Source organism: Leuresthes tenuis, unplaced genomic scaffold, assembly GCF_036924035.1.
Source record: "Leuresthes tenuis unplaced genomic scaffold, fLeuTen1.0.hap1 SCAF_4, whole genome shotgun sequence".
Lineage (NCBI taxonomy): Eukaryota > Metazoa > Chordata > Actinopteri > Atheriniformes > Atherinopsidae > Leuresthes > Leuresthes tenuis.
This window is the reverse complement of record NW_027325358.1, coordinates 24,839,222-24,862,834: the sequence shown is the minus strand read 5'-3', so window position 1 is coordinate 24,862,834 and position 23,613 is coordinate 24,839,222. Positions and strand designations below refer to the sequence as shown.

At 41.8% G+C, this 23,613-nt stretch overlaps 1 protein-coding gene across 2 annotated transcripts in view; it reads left to right on the top strand.

Moving 5' to 3' along the window:
• Nucleotides 1-5,212: 5,212 nt before the first annotated feature.
• septin3 (septin 3) overlaps nt 5,213-23,613 on the top strand; it is a 29,945-nt gene continuing 11,544 nt past the window's right edge. Inside the window, exons 1-3 of one of the 2 annotated variants that reach the window (XM_072383372.1) lie at nt 5,213-5,331; nt 15,153-15,554; nt 15,669-15,797. In XM_072383372.1, coding sequence (XP_072239473.1) covers nt 15,155-15,554; nt 15,669-15,797 — 529 coding nt within the window. In that variant the 5' untranslated portion in view covers nt 5,213-5,331; nt 15,153-15,154. Of the gene's footprint in view, nt 5,332-8,428; nt 8,640-15,152; nt 15,555-15,668; nt 15,798-23,613 lie in introns of those variants that run through there. The other variant, XM_072383371.1, reaches the window with a different exon arrangement.

Here is a 23,613-nt window from a genome sequence, read left to right as displayed (position 1 = left end):
GCTGAGATGCGCGTGGATTGTTAGTGCTGCTGTGCCAAAATGGTGTAACACATTAGAATAATGTGCTCCATATAAATTCAAGTGACTAATGCGAGGTGCCAAGGTAATCTTAGATGGACCAAGGCAGCAGAAAAATAGCATTTGGTTGTGCTTTAAATGTATATCGTTTGTTTTTACTTGACAGCATGATGAGGAAACGGTGTGTGTGTGTAACAACCCTCTTCTGCTGATCACATGCCTCTTTTGTTCATACAAAAATAAAACTGTTCGATCTAGTATAATCCAGCATGTCTTTGGATTTGTTTTTTGCAGTCTTCAATTACTCTTTTGGAAAAGAAATTTGATCTGAACAACCTCGAGTTTTAAACAGAGGTTCACATCAACTTTTACTGAAGTGCTTCATAGTATCTGCATTTCCCATCCATGTCCTCGGGAAAAGTGGCGCCGTTTACTCCACTGATAGTATGTGAGATTCCCACTTAAGATGTTGTAATAAATAATGCCAACCTGATTTCATGACAGAACTTGAAATAGCTACGTTGGTTCATTGCACAAAACAGTGCCGTTTCACAGTGAAAGCTCAGAAATTGTAACTACTCTCTGTCAGTTCCTCAAAAACAAATACTTAAGTTTCGATTCATCAGCAAGTCGATGTTCTACATCACCATCTGGGTTCATAAGTGAAAGCATCCACTTTCTTTTATACTGTGCTCTTACCCTCAAATAGTTACAATAAGAGGTTAAAGCTACATGATTGAGGTCTTACGGAATGTACATTTATCAGGTTTACATGTTACAAAATCAACAAGTTTTTCAAACAAAATGACCAGATACATTGTTTGTTTAGAATCTTAAATCTGAGCCATACAGGCATCCTCTTAAATACCCTCCTACATATGGTTGCAGAGAAATCTGTGGTTCCACTTTGGAGCAAACATCATTTTCAAGTGTTTCTCCTAAAAAGCCACAAAATCCTCTGAAGGAATCCTCTGTGTAAGGGCCTGAGTTTCAGTTTGAAAACCACCTGACTTGACAACAGAACAATAATCAGTGAAAACCAGCTACACCTTAAACAGCTGCAGTGGTAAAACTTCAATTGATGCAACCGAGGACTTCCAAGACTTGCACTCTCAATACTTTAGGAACCTCTTGCTGCTGCTTTTGTTGTTCTGCTTGAGTAGGATTTTGAGTGTAAGTCTGCTATGTGATCAGACAGGCTGCACAGACCACACTCAGACTTCACAGTCTCCCATGAACCAAATCAAACGGGACACCAGAGTGGGAGTGAAACAGAGAAGGCTCAGTGTAGAGGAATGGAGAGAATGGCACTTTGTGTGCCCACTGCTTCCTACTGCTGTGCTCGCCGTCTTGTCTTGTTTACTCATGCAGTCTGACAGCAGCACAGACGAAGCATCAAGCATCAGGTTGGTCTTTTTCCTCAACTAGAACCAAAAAACTTTGTACATTTCACTGTAATGATTTTTATGTGGTGGAAGTCGTAATGTTTTTCTGAGCGATGTTGTTTCAGGCTGCAAACGGATGCAGTGACTTGGTGCGTTCGCACAAGTGCTGATTGACCATTTCCATTATACGTTTCTTTATACAACTGCTCAGCTCTACAGTCTTACAGCTGTTAGTGCCTGTTTTATAACACAGCGCTGTGCAACAGTCTTGAGCCAGCCGTCATTTCTTTATATTTTGCTTCCAGGGAGCCAAACTTTTAAAATGATTAAGAGAAGTTGGCATGGAGACAACTTTAATTGTATCTTTAGGCATTTAGTCATTAGCAGCCTGTTGCAGGGGCACATAATTTGTTCCCATTTCTTTAGTTGTGTGTACTATAAAAAGCCACAGATACTCAAAGAACACAGTTTGGCAGACATAAAAAAAGAAAAGTCTTTTGGCACCAACAAGGTGATTCCAAAAGAGCTGTTAGCTCAAAACTTGGCATATCAGCATAATGTGCAATGTGCCCTTAAAAAAAACAGATGAGGTAACTGGACAAATGGAGGACAAAATAATAAGTGGGAGAAAGGAAAAAAAAAACTATCTACCACAAATGAAGAGTATCTGAAAGTGATGTCTCTTAAGTAATGAGAAAAAAACAGCAATGACCCAACACAGGAACTGAGAGATGCATCTGGCCCCTTGGTTGATCCATTTACTGTTAACAAAAGCCTCATAAAGAACCTCAGTGGAAAGGTAGCTGTCAACAAGCCATTCTGTTATTCGGGAAAATGGAGAGAAAAGGCTGAGGTATGCCAAATCACACAAGAAGTGAACTGAAAAGTGGCAACAGGTCTGATGGAGGGATGAATCCTCCCCAGAGCCCGGACCTCAACATTTTTGAAGCAGTGTGGGATCATCTGACAGAGAACGGAACAAAAGGCAGCCGACATCCAAAGAAGAGCTTTGGAATGTCCTTCAAGAAGCCTGGAGAACTATTCCTGAAGACTGCTTAAAGAAATGACAGAAAGCTTGTCGAAGGGGGTTCAGGCTGGTTCAGGCAGGCTATGTTAAAATATGATGGGGTGGCTCAAGACAAAATGTTCACAGATAAAGCACCAAACATTGTCTGGAAGCTAACACCAGTTTCCCCTCACTTAGTAAAATGCAGCATTGTTCATATGGGGCCTATTTTGTCATGATAAGTATTACTAGTATTGACCAATTCTGTATTTGAATCAAAGTATGGTTTTTCAGATAAGTTTGAACATATATATATATATTTATTATACTGTCACTTTTATAGTATAAGATCTCTATAGTTCTTCCACAGCAGCCAGATTGTGACAGTGGAAAAACTTTATTGAATTGAAAGGCTTGACATTTATAATTACAACCACGTGTCTTCATTTTTCTTCTTTGATATCTTACATTTCTCTCTTCTCAGCTCGTTACAAACAGAATGAGCGTTTTTCACCGTCTGACACCTTTGATGTCAGAGGGCTCTGCTTCCTGCAGGCACACAGATGAACATCCAAAAGTCTGTCTGTCGCCTCCCCTGGCTCTTTCTTCTCCTGTGGTCAAGAAGAAGGCTATTCAAATCCCGTCTTTTGATGAGAAGGGACTCATCTTTGAAAAGCACAACACAAAAATGACAACAGCTGACAAGTAAGGGGCTGTCTACCTTGTTTTCTACCACGGTTTAATAAGCTACTTAACAGTGTACTGCCTTGACTTGACAGTTTACATCTTTTCCTCATAGATCATCTGGTTTAGTTTTCTCCAAGACATCTGCTCAGTGCTCATGGAGTAAAGCATGTCAGCACTCACAGAGAAACAGCGGAGAAAGAGCTTCAACCCTTCCAAGGACCAAACCCAAAACACACAACTCTCAGTCCCTGTCTGCAAAGCCCAGTATTTCTATCTCTCCTGCACCAGGGCCAAATTCCCCTCCCACTCCCCCCACTCGCAAATCAAAGCCAAGCGATTCTCTTCATCTCCCCACTTCACAGTTTATGGCTTTTTCTCCAATACCGCATGGGCCGGAGCTAAAGCCGAGTGTATCTCCAACACTGACTGTCCCAACACCCAGACTGAGCCCGTCTCCGACATCCCTGTGCCAGGGTACAAGCTCGGATGGGCAGGGAGGAAGGCAGCCTTCTCCTGTTGCTAGAGAAAGACGCGCTCGATCCATTCCCATCTCTAATGCCAAAGTAGAACCTTTAGGTGAGGCGAAGCATGAAGTTCTTGACCAAGAAGCTTTGCTGGACTTTACTCATCCTGGGCTAAGAAGAGTTCGCCCCATGATGAGCAGAGAGTCCCGACATCATAATGAATCCTACAGGTTACAAGCCACATCTTGGAATCCCTGCTTACTGCAAAGCAAAGTTGGAAAAAGTAAAAATGAAAATACTGCAAGAGATAAAGCAAAGACTCCAACAGTGAATGCAGACATTGCTGCAATGTCAAAATCAAAGCCATACATCAAACAGCAACAAAGATATCAACTGAGTGAAGCAGCAGAGTGCTCTGAAATTGTTCACAGAGGCTCTCAGTCAGTGTTTGATGGACAGGCTACTCAGAAGGGCAGTTACACTCAAAGCTCAGATTTTACCTCTGGTCACCAATTATATGAACAAGTGTACTCTGGGAAAAGGGAAACTCTTACAAAGTCCGCTGAGCCTCTTTTAGGTCTTTTCTCAGCCAACAAGGAAACAAGGAGAAGACAGTTTGACCTGCACAATGAAACACGAGTGCTTCCGTCAAGTCCTCTTCACAGAGGGCCACAGGAAGAAAACAATAAAAAGACATTTTCAGGAAGCTCATCTGAACTCGTCCAACAAGTCGGTGACTCTCAAAACATTAAGAACCTTCAGAAATACAGACTCCCATCAAAGACCCAGAGTCAAACTGCCCAGATGGATGGAAAATCGGTAAATCGGCCTGACTGTGTGTCAAAGGATTACAGCTGCCAGTCAAGAGACATCGATCAGAAAATGGATGATTCTCAGCGTGTACACGGATTAAATCGATTTAAGACATGTCTGCTGGTGTCTCAGACCCATGAGGCCTCCAACCCCGTTTCTGCTGAGTGCACAGCTTCCCACGGTGGACCCTCTTCAAAGCTAGACCTTCGACCACACGAATATCGCATAAATCAGGAGCAGCCTCAGGGGCGACATAAAAGCCAACAAGAGATGAATGCCAGTGACACAAGTCTGAATCAGACTGATGTTTCGGACCCACCTGACCACCACGTGGTGCCAAAAAAACTGCTAGAATATCCCAGGCCCCCATCCGCGGCACACAGCCCATTCAACACAAACAGCTTTGGCAGATGCTCAAAGGGGGTCTTTCAGCCACCACAGCACAGAATATACCAGAGAGCAGAAGAGACAACTTCAACAACTTCTCCACAAACACATCAACTGAAGTGCTCTGTCACAGACAGAGCTTTTATTACTGAGGACTCAGAGGATCCCTATTACGTCACCATGTACTACCCAGGTTCAGTGTACGTGGGTGAGTACTCGAATGACTGAAACTCAACCAAGTCTACACATTTATCAGGTTTAAGATGCCAGGGAGTCTTCCAGATCTTGTTTTTATTTTGAGTAGGAGTTCAATAATTTTTTCTCTGTGGGAGTGGGGGTTCAGACGAGGGGGTGGTCAAAGAGGATAGCAGAGGGATAGAGGACATAGCTCCTTATCAGCAGAGTAACAGACACTGCAGAGAGAAGTGACGACGGTGGTTAGCAGACTGTCAAAGTGAATAGGACAGGAAGACACGTCAAAGCAGTTCCACAGAAGCACACAAACATAGCGAAAACATGAGGGGAGGAAAGCGAAGGAGGGACGAGAGGAGAGCAGCTCTGAAATAAAAGTGTGAGTACCGCGCCACAGAAACCGCTCTGCTGCTTACACCTGAAAGGAACTTTTAAAAATACTGTGCAATAAGCTTTGGTTTTATTGTGTAGTAGCACAGGACGGAGCTTTAAAAATGACAAGTAAGGTGTCTGCATTGCCTTTGCATTGCACTCTATGAGGCCCATGAGATATCATGAGTGAAGCAGTATAGTTTTTGTGGCCCTGCAGCACGAGCTGAGGTTTTATGTGTTCAGCTGGGTTTGACAAAACAAACACAGATCCAGAACCACCCACCAGCTTCGTCCTCAGCTTTCCTCAGCTACAGATGTATGTCACTGGAAAGTGTCTTCAGTTGTCATGGATCTGTTGCTATGGAAGATTAACCGACTGTTGTTTCAGACTAAAAAGTTGATTTAAATGAGGGGGGGGGCAGTGAAACTGAAATTTAATTTTGTCTGTCAAATAGTCCTTCAGCTTTAGTGACAATGGTGGGGTCCTCACACTGACACACCTTACTTATTTATTTATTACAGCCGATTGAATTTAAAGAGTGTCATTTAGGATATTTACAGCTCTACTTTAGGTCATATTCCCCACACGGATGGAAAAGCACACAAACAATCAAAAACATTCCCAAATGGAGTTGTTTTTCTTTCTTTTCTTTTTTTTAGGGGTTAAGAGGATAGATTTTACATTCAAAACTCAGCAACACAAAGCGTTTACACCAAGCTCCAATTTGACGAGAATCATATAATAATTCTGCTCACTTGTTCATGCATTAGTAAAAACATCTTAATAAACTATCAACTACTGTTTCTTTTTTAGATTTTGTCAGCTGCATTTAACCCCACCTAAGACAAGATGAGCTATGTATGAGTTCAATTTAAGGTCATTAGATTCACTTTTCATGGAATTCAAAAATTTTAAAATTCTGCTGATGCATGAATCAAGTAATAATCAAATCTTGTATTTTGTAATCGTATAGGCTACTATTCCTTTGAATTGAGTACTTTCAGTTTTTACACAAAGCACTCTGCAAAGTACAAGCGAGTACAAGCGGCTGAAATGAGTTTTCTTCGCAGGGTGGTGGGTCTCATGCTTCATGATAGAGTGAGGAGCTCAGCCATCCGAGAGACTCAAAGTAGAGCTGCTACTCCTCCGCATTGAGAGGAGCCAGTTGAGGTGGTTCGGGCACCTGATCAGGATGCCTCCTGGTCGCCTTCCTTTGGAGGTGTACCGGGCACCACCAACTGGGACAAGTCCCCGAGGTCGGCCCAGGACTCGATTGGCCTGGGAACGGCTCGGGGTCACCCAGGATAAGGTGGAGGAAGTAGCAGGGGACAGGGATGTCTGGGCCTCTCTACTCTCCATATTGCCACTGCGACCCCGTGTGGATTAAGCGGTTAAGAAAATGGTTGGATGGATACTATGCAAAAGTTTTGATCCGCCCCTCATTTCTTTGTATAGTGACAGGAAAACAGAAAATTGGTGCAGTGATGTATTGGAACATGTGCAAACATGGAAATGTAGTGTATAAAGGCTAAAACAGAGTTTGTGCAATTCTTCAATTCAATTCAATATTTGGTATGAGCAAAGTTATTCTTCAACGCAGTCTGAACCCTCATCAACAAGCCTTTTGTCATTTATGAAGGCATTCTTCAGGTATAGCTCTCATAAAGGACACCCCAAAGCTCTTCTTTGGATCTTGGCTGCCTTTTGTTCCGTTCTCCATCAACATGATCCCACACTGCTTCAGTAATATTGAGGTCCAGGCTCTGGGGAGGATTCATCCCTCCATAAGACCTGATCCCACAAAATTTCAGCCCCATTATTGTGTCATTTGGCATACCTCAGCCTGGTTCCCTTCCTTTAGAATGACTTCCTGACAGCCACGCCACTATGGAGACCGTTTCTGATGAGGCTTCAGTAGACAGTAAACGGATCAACTGAGGGGTCAGATGCAGGTCTCAGGTTCCTGTACTAAGTCTTTAATGGATTTTTTCTATTTCTTATGGACATCACTTTCACATACTGTTCATCTGCTAGGTTTTTTTTAGGCCTTCCTTCTTTTGTCCTCCACAAGTCTAGTTTAATCAATTTCTTTTAAGGACATATTACACATTATGCTGAGATATGCTACATTTTCAGCCCTTTAGAAATCCCCTTGTTGGTGCAAAATGCTATTTTATGTCTGTCAGACTCATTATCTTTGGCTATATATTTTTTTTCATAGATGATACTAAATAAATTGGAACAAATTATGTGTCTTTGTGACAGGCTGCTAGTAACAAAGTGCCTAAAATGCATTTGTTTCTTTGCTACCTCTGGCTCCCTGGATTTGAAAGATCAAAAATTGAGGGGTGGCTCAAGCATTTGCACAGAACAGTATGTCTATACCTCTACAGGAATTAAGTAATCAGGGTATCTGTTCTTTATCATATTTTGGTAAAACTGTTTTTAAATTCTCTTTATTTAATTAATTACTTATTGATTTTGCAACAAACCCTCTGTATGCAAGCAGGACTTACACCTCTGCAACGTAAAATGAAACTATAATCGGGTTACATTTAAGCTTCATGAAGCCCGTCGTTCTCTCACTGCTCTCAACAAATACAAAAAGCGAGAAACAACAGCTCGGACTTTTGTTGGAAACCTTCTCGTGGCAGGTGGTCTGGGATTTGTGAGGCCAGACGGAATTTTCCCACAGTTGTACATGTACACTGTGCTCATTTCCCACTATGAGGTTCTCTCCTTTAGCTAAGATGCAAGCTTAGTCTGAGAAGCAGTGAACAGACCATCAGCTTACAAAACAACATATGAGAAGTCAAAGATGGAATTTAGACATAATATAGAGGAAATTGTGACTTCCTCAGCACAATTATAACATTTTCTTTTGTTAAAGTTCCAGAATCTCCCGGCCTTGTGTTTCACAAACTCACAAAAAATGTTGCACAACTCTCAGCAAATTAGATTCTCGTTTAAGTTGGCTACTTTTTATCTCAACATGTTACAGTCCAAACCTAAAAATAGTGTGTATCACAGACAAAAGGCACCACAACAAAAAAAAAGTCCCTTTGAGGTAAATTCCCACTGCGCATGTGCACTGCATCTCCCCACTCCCTGTCCTCTTGTCGCCTTGGCAACAGCCAAGGGAGAGGGGGGGCTCTCGGCCAGAGTGAAGAAGAGGTACCCAGGCTCATCACATGACCGTTCCTTTTACCATTATCTCTGTGTTGAGTATTCTATTTGTTCTTGGATTCCGGGCGACAATAGAGCAGTGACAAAGCGTTGCCTTCTCCTGAAGCTGATTAACTGACCGCGAATCGGTAAGTGTGACACTCCCGAGCCGGTCGTTAGCGGGCTGCGGTTAGCAGCTAGCTAACAGAGCTGATGCTAACCGTGAATGTTATCATCCAGCATGAGTGGAGACAGACAATGGGGTCGTAGGCTGAGCTGGAGCTGACCCCGTGTGTTGTTTTGTATCAAAAATAATCAAGTAATGCGTCTCTGCTAGTGTTGTGTGCTGCGGCTCTTATCGTTAACGTGCTTAGAGACCATTACTTATTTTTAGAAATAACAGATTCTAAATGGAACGTCAGAGCATTTTCAGTTGGTGTATGTCTCAGTTGGCAGTGCTAAAGTTCGGTGCTGAAATGATTTAGCTGTGAACGTTTGAGTTGTGAGTGCGAATGTGTGTGAAGGCGGCAAGGAGCGAGAGGCCAGGCAGAGCTGCGGGACTGCTGAGCGGAGTGACTCAAAGTGACAGCCGCTGCCTCGGTGACCTGTGTGTGAGATCTGCACTGTATCTATGACTGACTGAAAACACAGCAGCAGGCTGTTCCATATGCACACACCGGAGGGCTCAGAGTATCTGCGTCTTGGCTCAGCCTTACGCCTTTTGCTGTAGCCATCTGTTCGCCTCCCTTAAAGGCTCATTTCACAAAACAAAAATCTTTCGGCTCAAGTGGTGTCAGAGCCGCACAGTTCGCTTTGAGCCCCACGAGGCAGGCAGCCTGCTGCAGTGGCTCTGGGCACATTGAGCCTTTCTTTGCAGTTTCTTGAGATTTTCTAGTGAGCTTCTTTTTTCTTTTTTTTTTTCTGTGAAAACACATTTGTGAAAGGATGCCGTGCAGCTGGAAGGACTTCTGCTGGTAATTCTGGCAATTTAGTCATATTTTTCATCTGTTATGATGCATAACCATGGCAACAGGTACATTTTTAAGCTGTTGGAGCAGCTGACTGAGCTTGCCGAAGTCCAAGTAATGTCTGGAATAAGACCTCAAATCAAGATGAGTTCAAGAGGAGACGTCTAGGATGCAGAGTAGGAGCAAAATGGAGAAGAGTTGAAAGAGGGTTAATCCATTTTTTCCTTTGATCATCATGGGAAGTGTGAGATCACTGGCAGATAAAACGAACAGGTCACACCTCCCTCTCTGCTACACTTTCGCTTTCTACATATTTGTCAGCTGATTTATTTCATTTTGTAACATCTATAAGAAATTTAAAATGAGTCCCATTATTAAAAATAACCGATACTGCAGCAGTATAATTGCCCTTTGGGGATTAATAAATCATTATTGAATGTAATTTCATTGAATTGAGAATGTCTTGTTTTGTTTGACTGGTTACTCTGATTACTGATTACTTTAAAGACAGTCAGTTTTACCATCACAAGTAACTAAGAAAACCAGATATTATCCGCTGTTGGAGAGACTGTGTGAAATGGAGACACTATGGAGTGAGACACTCCATAGTGTCTCCATTTCAGGCCCCATTCCTACTGTGGGTAAAGGAACTGAACTTTTCAACAGGCTTCTTGGCCTGAACACATGGTTGTCAAATACATGCATCGCCCATGGGATTAAGTTCATTGATAACTTTAATATCTTTTGGAACTGTAAGGAGCATTTAAGACCTGATGGTGTGAATCCAAATCGAACTGGATGCAGATTATTTGGTGCACATTAACGTCATGCTGTTGGGATGTCAAATCCAAACATGACTCACATGTAAGAGTGAAGGACACAGCAGCGAAGCAAACAACCCCCAGTCCTCCTCCCTTACCAGACCCTTTACTTCCACATCACCGAAGGTCTCCAAAGGATGTCTCTATCCCAGCCAGGACTCCAGCGACCACCATCTACCAAGAAACGCAGGGCTCCTCCTCCTCCTCCTCCTTCTCCTCCTCCTCCTCCTCCTCCTCCTCCTCCTCTTACATCATCTGTCCTGGCAGAGCAGGGCACAAGGGGATGTGCAGGATGTTCAAGGAGCAGCAGCAGAGTTCAAAACAAAGATAACATGCCATGATACGTTTAGGGTCCCTGCTATAGTTTCCCTACTACTGACAGCTGTTCTGAGAACAAGCTGGGACCCAGTAGGATTCCTGTATTAGCTATTAAATAAGGGATTGAAAACAGTCAACTTGCTGGGTGAATCTATCTAATCTGTTAACGGTACCACGTCCAACTGAGAATACAACAGAGACCAGTGTAAACTCCACAAAGCTAGCTTTACTTAATATTAGATCTCTGTCCAATAAGTCACTGTTAGTTAATGACTTCATAATTTCACACAATTTAGATTTTCTTTTTTTAACAGAAACATGGTTAACAGAGAACACAAGTGCTACAGCACCCCAAAATCTTAGCTTTATGGATAAATGCCAAAATGGGAGGAAAGGTGGGGGAGAAGCTGCCTTATTTAAAGATACATTCCAGTGGAAAGAGATCTCATTTGGTGATCTCACTTCTTTTGAATATCTTGGTTTTATTTTAAAATACTGCGCAAGTTTTCCTAGAGTATCTCCAGTTTTATTGATGAATGTTCTGAATTATTGTTTGTTATCTCGAATGATTTTAACCATTTTATCTTGACCGGGGATTTTAACGTTCACATAGATAATATGACGGATGGTAATGCCAAGGATTTTTCTTCTGTGCTGGACATGTTTGGTTTGTGGCTACATGTAACAGAACCTACCCACCCTCAAGGTCACACTCTGGAACTGGTCATTTCTAAAGGTGTTGATATTTCTGCTGTTGTGGTTATTGATTGGCCTTGTCTGACCATTTTTATATTTTATTTGATTTATTGATCATTCAGAATGTTCAAACAACCAGCTTATCAATTAAGAAGAGGTACATTAATGAGAAAACAAGTGCTCAGTTTAGGGAGGCCGTAGCTATGTTACCAACTATGAGCGCAGAGTTGGTTGACAGATTGCTGGATACTTTCAACTTGAAAATTTTTAATGTAATGGAAACTGTTGCACCGATAAGAGCACCTTGTGCAAACAGAGAACACCATGGAGTAACATCCCTACGGTCAAAAACCTGAAAAGAGAATGGTGAACGTAGGGGAGGAAAACAAAGCTTCAGATTCACTGTGAGCTGTACAAACAAAGCCTGCGTAGTTATAACAATGAGCTGTTCAAAGCCAGACAGCTGCATTTACCTGAAATGATTAATAAGAATGTCAACAATTCTCGAACTCTGTTTACTATGATTGAAAAACTCACAAATCCTCCTAAACAGTCAAACCCAGACCTCCTCTCCACTGAGAAACGAATTTGCCAACTTTTTTAGCGAAAAAAATCAAAACAATTAGACAAAACATTCACGCCACACAGACAAACAAGGAAACTAATCTGTGTCTAAAACCTATAAATAACTCTGATGTTATGTGACAATTTAAGATAGTTGATTTAAAAATCCTGGAGGAAACAGTTCGGCATCTGAAATCAACAACTTGCACTCTGGACATAATACCATCCGACTTTTTAAAAACTGTTTTTACCTCAGTAGAAAGTGATCTCCTTCAAACAGCTCACTGGTATTAGGCATTTTTCCCAAGTCACTAAAGACAACTGCCATTAAGCCACTCCTAAAGAAGAGAACTCTAGATGCCTGAAGTATAAATCTTGCTAACTTTCAATCAGGCTTCCGACGTCATTGCAGCACTGAAACAGCTCTGGTCAAAGTGTTAAACGACATCAGGTTGAATACTGATTCTGATTATGTTTCAGTCCTTGTTCTGTTGGATCTCAGCACTGCGTCTGATACTGTAGAGCAAAGAATCCTGTTGCACAGGCTGGAAAACTGGGTTTGACTTTCTGGAGCCGTCCTTAACTGGTTCCGGTCCTATTTAGAAGGCCGGAGTTATTTTGTTACAATTGGCAGCTTTGAATCTGAGCGAGTGGCAATGACTTGTGGAGTCCCCCAGGGGTCAATTCTTGGACTTCTTCTGTTTAACTTGTATATGCTCCCTTTGGCTCAGATATTACAGAACTTTAACATCAATTATCACAGTTATGCAGACAATACACAACTTTATGTGTCTCTGTCACCAGACGACTGCAGCGCAACAGATGTACTGTGTCAGTGTCTGGAGGAAATAAACACCTGGATGAGAGAGAATTTTCTACAATTAATGAAGACAAAACTGAGATAATTCTGATTGGTAGCAAAGAGAAGAGGGTCAGTGTTCATCTCCAGTAGACTCGATTACATTACTGTTATGGTCTTTTCACTGGACTTCCCCAAAAGAGCATTAAACATCTGCAGCTCATCCAGAACGATGCTGCTAGAGTTTTAACCAGGACTAAGAGATCTGAACACATCACACCAGTTTTTAAATCTTTACACTGGCTTCCAGTCAGTCACAGAAAAGATTTTAAAAGCCTACTGATGGTTTACAAATCCCAGAAGGGTTTAGGCCCAAAATACATCTGTGATATGTTCAGAGAATATAAACCCAGCAGAGCTCTTAGATCCAAGGACTCAGGTCAGCTGCTTCAGTCCAGAGTCCAGAATAAACATGGAGAAGCAGCATTTAGCTGTTATGCTGCCAACAAGTGGAACAAACTGCCAGAGGAGATTAAACTGGCACCAAATGTAGACATTTTTAAATCCACGTTTAAAACATTTCTTTTCTCATGTGCCTATGTATGAAATCTGCACGGTATCTTTTTAATTTATGTAGACTGTTGCTTGTTTTCAATCATTTTAATTCATTTTGATTATTTTATTTTGTTCTCTTTATCATCTTTTATCTATTCTTAATGATTCTTCCACTCCCCGTTGTAATGCTTTTTTTTTAATGTAAAGCACTTTGAATTGTTTTGTACATGAAATGTGCGATACAAATAAACTTGACTTGACCTCCAAGAAGCTGGAGCCTGCTAATTTTCACAATTTTCCCTTGGAAAAAAAAACCCTATTGCCAATTTATGTTCAGTTGACTTTGTAATTCATTCATCAAGCAATTAGCTAAACCCCTGTGAAAAGTCACGATTAACCGTCATATGAATAACTGGGGTTTTATTGTGTTTTTCTCATTGTTTTATGCCACTATGAGTTTAGATTAGTGGTATAGGTGCCTCTGACCATCATTTCTTGCTTCAAATGAAATCTGACAAATCCCCTCCTCCAAGTTACTGCACTCTACATTGTTATTTGACTAAAAACCAAAGTGTGCTCACGGCAATACTGTGGTGTTTGGCTGTGCAACCAAATCCACGGCATTGATGTCTATAGATGCAGTCAGTTCAATATTAAAAGCTCAGTACCTGGTAATAGTTAGTAGGACTGATTCATGGCTGAATAAGGGGGCACCAATGATGGGAAGTGATGTTGAAATAGTGATGGAAATGTGACATTATTTGTAGTGTCATTAAGCTGCTAGCGGTATACGAATACTATTGTGTTCATCTTATTAGGGGTTTACATAAAAGCTGAAGCTGACGTGCTTGTCTTGGCATTTCCCTTTGGTCGTATATGTTGATAAATAATGAAAATCTTAGTGGAAATAGCGTTCTATCTCTCTGATACCTGACATGTACTGTAAGTCTTAAGACTTAAAGGCAAATTCTGGCATGTTATGTCTTAGGATGAATTATTTACATGGACCGAAATGTTTGGGTATGGTTCGGTGTTGAGAGAGAACACATTAACTAACACCTGTCAAACATCTGCAGCTCTCATTTCGTCATACGTTGCAATGTTGTCTTGTTACAAATTGTTACAAAAACTAGGCCACGTAGTGTCACCAGAGGGTGACGATATAGGCTACGATTTTAGTGGTTCAGTAGAAGAAGTAGTTGTCCTAACTGGAAACAAACCTTGAGGTAACAAAAACAAACAACTGCGGTGTACACCAACTCAAGGAAAATGGAGCTCTTTATGACTTCCTTTTATCTCTGGAAGTATCTGGGATATTATATAATTTCTGAGAAGATGCCGGTCAGTCACATAAGTTTATATCTGCCAGCTCAGACCAGAAACAGCTGGTGAGTCATATTATTTTAATCTTTGCCAGAGCAGATGTGATTCACAGCAATGTTAGCCTAGGTAATCTGACACCGCCAGTGTCAAAAAGAAGCACTTTCTCTCATTTAGATTGCTTCGCAGACGCTTCACAGCTGGCAATTTCTTTGTTCTCTCTCAAGATTAAGCCAATTCTAAACAGATTTCATTACATTGATCTTGTCATGACTAAATTAAAATTGCAGAGGGGACAAACAGACACTGACAAGGAAACTTGATTTAATGTGAAACAGCTGGCTTTATAAGGTTTGCAGATCTCCAGTTTTATTTCTAAAAGTTTCTTTGAGAAACAATTGTTCCTTGAAGTTTCAGACATTTTATCAAAACTTCAGCAAATAAAGCCAAGCTGTTTGCTTACTGAAATGCCCATGAGGGTTTACCCTTTAAGCCTCCTGCAACAACCCATTTCCTAAATGTAGAGCAAGTCAAGGGACAAGAGGCCTCACCTGATCCACTGACCTACTTTCTTGTCTTTTTGACAATGTAATTTATTTCTGTCTTTCTCCTCCCCTGCAGACATGTCAGACATAGTTCCACCAGAGGTTAGACCCAAGCCAGTTGTCCCTGCCAAGCCCCCGAATGTGGGGGCTGCCTCTCCTTCTAACCCCTTCCCGCCCCAGGGCCCAGGTGTTGGAGGAGGTGGTATTTCTGCTCCGCCTCCAAGCAACATACCAGTTCCCATTGGAAGTCACGGCCTTGGACACGGTGGCAGTCACAGTGTGGTTCACAGTGTGGGGCATGGTGTTGGCCAGGTTGGGGGTCACGTTGCAACACACAGCGGAGGTCACGGCCACGGAGGTTCCCACGGAACAAGTGGGGGATCCACTCTGCTAGGTTACATTGGTATTGACACCATCATTGAACAGATGAGAAAGAAGACCATGAAGACAGGTTTTGACTTCAATATCATGGTAGTTGGTAAGTCAGAGTGGACTTCCCTCATACCCGGACACTTTCTTACTTTCTTTTTCTCTGACCGTACTCCCTTTTTGACCTTTTCTTCCTGTTTTACTCTTATTTCACTCCTTTCAGGTCACAGTGGCCTCGGAAAGTCAACTCTGTTGAACACCTTATTCAAGTCCCAGGTGAGCAGGAAGAGTGCAGGATGGGGCCGTGATGAGAAGACCTCCAAAACTGTGGAGATCAAGTCAGTGTCTCATGGTAAGTAAAGGGAAATGAGGCTTGTCCTTTCTGTCCTCTCAATAGAACCAGGCATTTATATTAGCATTTAATTTGACAAAGAAAATTAACAGTCTATGACCATGACCACAAAGGTCCACTGAGCCCTTGTGTAGTACATCAGTGCACTCTGATAGCTGCCAAAAGAGATCACTTTTAATCCCCAGCTGAGCAACAAATGCGGAGGCTGACTTCTGCCTCTGCTGCAGGCACTTTGATTATTTTCTTGGATTGTTCTTTCACTCTCATCACCGGTGTCAAGTCTAATCTTAGTCATTTGATATTCCATAAAGATAAATCAACATGCAAAGCTCACTGATTCCTGTCTGCTTGGGGAAGTTAGTTCTACCAACAAAGATGAAGAGGGTTGCATTTTCATTCAAAGAGACCTAATCGAAAAGAATGAAGCAAGAGGGCAAAACTTAGGCTACGGAGGCACGTACAGTATATACTGGGAGCTGATCAGGGTAATGGCCGTCTTTATGCAGATGGCTGTGGAGGTCAGATGGTGCTAAATGATGGTACACCAACACTATAGAGACTTTTGCATTACGAGGAGAGTATCAGACTCTAATAGTAACAGGCGGTAATGGGCAAATGGTAAATGGACTTGTACTTGTATAGCGCTTTTCTAGTCTAACTGACCACTCAAAGCGCTTCACTACATGCCGCATTCACCCCACTCACACACATTCATACAGCACGTCTTAAGATATAACTACGTGCTTTCTAAGCATTCACACACATTCATACCCCCAATGATACACTGGGGGAGCAACGTGGGGTTCGGTGTCTTGCCCAAGGACGCTTCGACATGTATCCTGGGGAAGCCAGAGTCGAACCACCGACCTTCCGATTGGTGGGCGACTGCTCTTCCTCCTGAGCTACAGCCGCAAACTGATAAAGCAATTAAAGCACAAGTTCACTGTTTTCAAGTCTTGAAATATGAAGCTACTCCAGGTGTTATAATGTAAGACAAAGGCTACCATTCACGTCTCATGCAGACAGTATAAGTCTAGATCTCTGTGCTTCAGAGAGTGTATTTAGGTGTCTGGAGCTGCAGTCAACTCAAAAACTCTAGAAATAAAAAAAACTGCAACACTGGCACTTTGTTTCAGGCCCCTTAGCTCAGAGTAAAATTATTCAGCTACCTCATCTTTATGGTCTGTCTAACTTCAAGGTCAAACTACATTTTATTTTATAGTATAGTGGTATGATTGCCACCTTTCATGTGGGACACCTGGGTTCAAATCCCCTGCATGAAAGGTACTACCTCCAGTAGGGGTCCTTAGGCAAGACCCCCCGGTAAGTCACTTTGGATAAAAGCGTCTGCTAAATGCATAAACATAACAAAGAAATGAGCCAATAATGCTCCACCAGTACTTTGTTTGAAGTTTTATATCCTGACAAGGAAATCTGATTTCTAATAGGAAGCTTTTATTTTTTTCTCTGAAGTTTGGAATTCTGATTCCCCATTTGGCATTGGGTACACCATCTTAACTAAAATAAACTTGTTAACTTTGGCGAAGCAGCTGGGATGAAAACCAGCACCTCCAAGTCTGAGGCCATGGTCCTAAGTCGGAACAGTGTGCATCTCCCTCTCTGTGTTGGGAGTGAGTCACTGCCTCAAGTGGAGGAGTTTAAGTATCTCAGGGTCCTGATCGCTGGTGGGAAATCGAACAAGGCGGGAGATTGACAAGTGGATTTAGGCAGAGAGAGAGCTGACTTAAAAGGCAAAGCTAATTTACATCTACTTTCTAGCCCTCTCATACGGCCACGAGCTGTGGGTAGTGACTGAAAGAATGAGGTCGCGGATACAAGCGGCGGTAATGAGCTTCCTCTGAAGGGTGTTTAGGCTGATCCTTAGAGAGAAGATGAGCGGCTTTGTCTTCACGAAAAAGAATCAGAGTGGAATGGCTGCTTCTCCACATAGAAAGCAGCCAGTTGATGTGGCTCAGGCATTGGGTCGGGATGCCTTCTTCATGCTTCCCGAGGGAGGTGTTTGGGACATGTCCCACCAGGACGAGGCCGTGCAGACCCAGAACTCGCTGAAGAGATTATATCTCTCAGCAAGCTGGGGAATGCCTCAGTGTTCTTCAGGAAGAGCACAAGGAGGTAGCTGGGGAGAGGTCTGTTCTGAGTAAATTATAGAAAATGGACAGATGGATGTATCGTTGGTGAAAAGCAGCCCATAAGCAACAGTCCCTGATGAAGTTTATACAGAAGAAGTACTATGTGAGCATTGAGGTGTAATGGTTTTGAGATTGTGCAGTGAGGTGTTTTATCAGCGTAGAACAGCTTGAACTATGACTCCCAACAAGATTGTGCCTAAAAGAAGGATCGGTAAAAAATTGTCTGTGGTCAAACTGCATCCATCCATTTTCTATAGCTGCTTAATCCAATTTAGGGTCGTGGGGTGGGGTCGGGAGCCTATCCCGAAATGAAGATTCTTTCAAATAAAATTGCCATTCGGTTTTTCTGTATTGGTTTGGTCGTCTGAGCTGGCGTTAATGTGTTTGTTAGCGTGTGCTTTCCAGGCTATTTACTGTCATCCTGTCTGTCAAAAAAATTCTCTGAAAATGAGGCTATGAGTCGCTGGAGACAATTCACACAAAACATTTATTCTTGCAGCAAGGAGACAAGTGTGCACAACCAGTGCCAGATTAACACTTCGCTGTACCCTGGGCAACAAAATTCAAGGGCCCCATGATCGCCATAATTTGGCAAAATACAGAATAAATTACAGTAATATACAGTAAATATACTCAATACTTCAATAACTGTCATCAAGTACATTTTGATGTACAGATGCTCATAGATCTACAAATGCACCACTATGTCCTCTTGTCAAGGCCACTCATTTTATGAAAACAAAACACATCAGCATAATCTGGCAAAATAAGTAAGTGTTCTCCATTTTCACAAACAAAATAAATAAGCAACCACTTTCAAAGCATTCAATATTTATTTAACAAAACCTGTTCCCAACACAAATGTATTGAATTGATAGAGCCATCACAGAGGAAGTCCACAGACAAGACAAGGAAAATCAAGTTATAATGCAATATAAACATTTTGAAATCTGCCCGTTTTCTCTCAAACAATTTACAGCATTTTCAAGGAGCCACCACAATGAAAAAAATACTAAAATTCAACAAGTCAGGTGAAGGTTAAACATTTGGAAATCAGTCAATTTCTCTCAATTAGACAAGACAAAAAGAAATGCCACATAATCTGGCAAAATACACAATTTTAATCCTAAATAATGGGGAAGTGCATGTTTAAATTTGAAATGCTTGATTCCATTTGGCAAACACATCTTACACTGGCATTTTTCTGAACTTTGAATGTGCAAACTGGTGTCACGGCTTCAGGACACAAATGCAGGGTCAGTTCAAAAGCAAAGTGTTTATTAAATAACACAGCACAGCAAGGCAGGATGAGGATCTCCTCACAGAGTAAAAAACAGGCTGAGAAAGTCCTAAGCACTCTCCTCAGTAACTATGGGTGAGGACGAGTGCAGCTATGAAAGTTATAAAACAAATCTCTCCAACTCAGGAGGAAAACAAAGGGCTATGAATGATTACAAAATATACTCTCACGCTCTCCTAATGAGGCGGATTTAAACAAAGGACACTCTCAAAAAACAGAGGCACTATGAAACTTTAACTGTAAACTTAAAGCACTCCTTTAATCGAGGCCACTATGAAAAGTTATATAGAAAAATCTCTCCTTAAAAACGGAGGAACAAAACCAAGCTATGAAACTTACCGTGATAATAAATACATAAACTATGACTATGAAAACTTACAACAAAGATAGCTCTGAAGGAGGATCGCTCGACTTCAGGCTCAAAGAAATTATGACTGTGGATACAATGGTGAAAGACAAGGCTGGTAATGAGGCTCAAACTGAGACAACATACTGGCACAAGACAAGGGAAAAGCAGACTATTTGAATACGTGAGGGACCAAGGGGAACAGGTGGAAACACTCGGGAATCAGGGAAGACAATAAGACGCTTGAAACGGGAGGAAGGGCAAGATACCTGAAACGAGAGGGGAAAGTTAGTGATTTTTCAAAATAAAATAGGAAATGACGAGACAAGACATGAAACGGAATGTGAATCGTGACAACTGGTGTACAATATATTCGAAATCAAGGGTACTAACAAGTTCATGTCCGATGGCCAAAAGAGAAAGTGCAGAGAGCCGTGTCTGTGACATTGTGGTCCTCACTTCCTTACCGATGCCGGACACTTGGCAGCCCAGTTCTGGAAAGCTGCAGGCCCGGTAGATCGCCTCTCCCCGGAGCTGCTCCGTAACCGGCCCCCACAGTGCAGGATCCCCAGGGAGTAGTAGAGGCGTTGAGGTACAGGGGCAACTCGCAGACTCGACAAACGGCTCAGGTGGCGGTGAGACTCAAGGCCCATCGCCGCTACCCTCAACTGTCGCACTCGCAACAGAATCCGGGCTGTCGATTGAAGATGCCGGGGGCTCTTCGCTCTCCGGGCTGTGAACATTAGCTAGAGCTGGCAGTGTAGAAATGTCCTGGCTAGCTGAGCTGTACTCGTTGACGGAAGCTGCCTTAGCAGAACAGTTGGTAACATTTACTGGAGTGAAGAAATTACCTATTTTTGGTATATACTCATTTTTCTGTGTTTCTGATGGCCTTCTGCTTTTTTTAATTTCCTTAGCGCCCCCACTTAGCTTCTCCTTGTTTGCATGTTTTTTTAATTGTGTACAGGCGCTTCACTTCACACAACCTGCTCAGTGCACGTTGATTGGCATCACCTTTGACCCGGCTGACCAATGAGGAGAGGGTCACAGCTCAGGGTCACAGGCAGCCAGGGGCAGAGATTCTGCTTTAACATATAAGCGAGAGATAACCAGATATTTTGCTTGTACCCTCGCTGCCCAGGGCCCTTTAGAAGTTGAGGGCCCCTGGGCAATTGCCCAATTGTCCATATGGTTAATCCGGCCTTGTGCACAACATATCAGGAAACTGACCCAGAGTTGTCTGAGTTCACAAACTGATACTATCGCTATTTATGTCTTCTACTATGAGATCACTCGCCACACAAGACCTTCAGTAAAACAAGGTTCAGACAGAAGCTGAAATAGGAATAGATAGGAGACTTTGACCCTGCAACATCGTCTCACACATGGTACTTGCTTTTTCTCATAGTATAACTTGATATTTTTATAACATTTCCCTCCTGTTTATACTAGAGGAAAAGAAGGTGTAAATCATATATGAGCATGTATATATTTTTGTTTTTTTTTGTTTTTTTTTCAAACTTTGCATAAACTTGTTTATCTTCTACATCATTGTTTAACACTTTAGGGAGATTTCCATTAAACAAATAATTGAGAATTCACTGGGGTTAATGCAAGGCACTGCTTTGCACTTTAAATGTCATCTGCATCCTCATCTCCATCATCCTCATGTAGCTCGTCATCATCGTCACTCTCTACTTCTCTATCATGCCAGTGAAGGGGTCTGAGTTCTCTGCTAGCTCTGCAGAGAGTGATGTGAGTCCCTCTTAGGCCTTGGTGATGCTGCCATCTGGGGAAGTATTGTTAGGAATAATGGTGTTACAAAAAGTTCCAAACATTTTGCAAACCCCACCTTTCTCTGCCAGCAACATATCCACAGCCATTCTCTTTTGCCATGCGGGAAGTTGGACCTAATTGTTTAGCAATGCCTTGTAGATGTAATTTATCCAATCAACAATCGTATTTAGTGTTGCCCACCAGCTGCCCTGCCAGTTAGGCGGAAGGACAGGCTTCAGTTTCATATGGCCACACAGCCACCAGAGGTCTGCTCTCATGGAAGTCTGGTTCCGAAACCAAGATGCCTAGTAGTTACCTGTGTCCTGAGTGACATTGATGCATTCTTTACAATAATATGACATGTGTGTACCCACATTCTTACCTGTACCCCTGCGGATGAAACATGTATAATTACCCTTATAGGTCAAGTCAAGTCAAGTCAAGTTTATTTGTATAGCACATTTCATGTAAAAAACAATTCAAAGTGCTTTACATAAAATAAAAGCATTACAGCGGGGAGTGGAAGAAGCATTAAAAATACATAAAAAGAATATAAAAAGAAAGAAATTAAATAATAGAAATTAAACAAAAATAATTAAAAGTAAGTAACAGTTGAGATGAATTAAAAAGATACCGAGCCGATTTCATGCATAGACACATGAGAAAAGAAATGTTTTTAACCTGGATTTAAAAATGTCTACATTTGGTGACAGTTTAATCTCCACTGGCAGTTTGTTCCACGTGTTTGTAGCATAACAGCTAAATGCTGCTTCTCCGTGTTTAGTCTGGACTCTGGACTGGAGCAGTTGACCTGAGTCCTTGGATCTAAGAGCTCTGCTAGGTTTATATTCTCTGAACATATCACAGATGTATTTTGGGCCTAAACCCTTCTGGGATTTGTAAACCATCAGTAGGCTTTTCTGTGACTGACTGGAAGCCAGTGTAAAGATTTAAAAACTGGTGGGATGTGTTCAGTTCTCTTAGTTAAAACTCTAGCAGCATCGTTCTGGATGAGCTGCAGATGCTTAATGCTCTTTTTGGGAAGTCCAGTTAAAAGACCATTACAGAGTCTACTGGAGATTAATGCATGGATGAGCTTCTCTTTTTGGGAGAGAAAACCTTTAATTCTGTTGATGTTTGTGAGTTGGTAAAAAGCTACCTTGGTGACAGGTTTGATGTGGCTGCTGAAAGTCAGATCTGAGTCTATCAACACTCCAAGGTTACGAATTTGGTCAGTGATTGTTAAGATATTTACGCTGACCGTCTTCTCTTTGCTACCAGACAGAATGATCTGTTTTGTCTTCATTTAATTGTAGAAAATTATCTCTCATCCAGGTGTTTATTTCCTCCAGACACTGACACAGTAAAGTTCTGCAATATCTGACCCAAATGGTGCATATACAAGTTAAACAGAATAGGTCCAAGAATTGACCCCTGGGGGACTCCACAAGTCATAGCCACTTGCTCAGATTCAAAGCTGCCAATTGTAACAAAATATCTCCGGCTTTCTAAATAGGACCTGAACCAGTTAAGGACAGCTCCAGAAAGTCCAACCCATTTTCCAGCCTGTGCAACAGGATTCTGTGCTCTACAGTATCAAACGCAGTGCTGAGATCCAACAGAACCAGGACTGAAACATAACCAAAATCAGTGTTCAACCTGATGTCATTTAACGTTTAACACACTCAGAAAGTCGCTGAGCTGGTTAGATACAACTTTCTCAATAATCTTGGATATAAAAGAGAGGTTAGAGACAGGTCTGTAGCTGTTCATTATAAGCCAACACTGAGGGCGGAACATCTCTTTTCTTTTAACTGCTGGGAACAACAAAGAAAGCGTTTTACATTGCTTTGTGTGGGGTAAAAAAGATTCATTATACAATTGTAATGCACATTGTAAACCAGCTGGGTCAGAGTGATTGCCTAATTTAAATGGTGCAGTTTCTAAATGTGGTCTGGCTTTAGCACACGCAAGACAATTAGATTGATTATTCTGACGTGCTGTATACATCATCCATTCCAGCCATTTATTCCAATCAGTATAACCTGTTATGGACCACTATTCATTATTACAAAATTCCAATGGACACATCGGTGATTCTTTGGAAATCTTGTACCAACGTACATTTCACATATGTACTTCTCAGAATACACATACTCTTTTCAGTAGCCTTTACATATGACAACCTCGGCCACCCCATCTATTCCTGTTACAAAATGTTCCCAACACAAATGTACAAGTTGT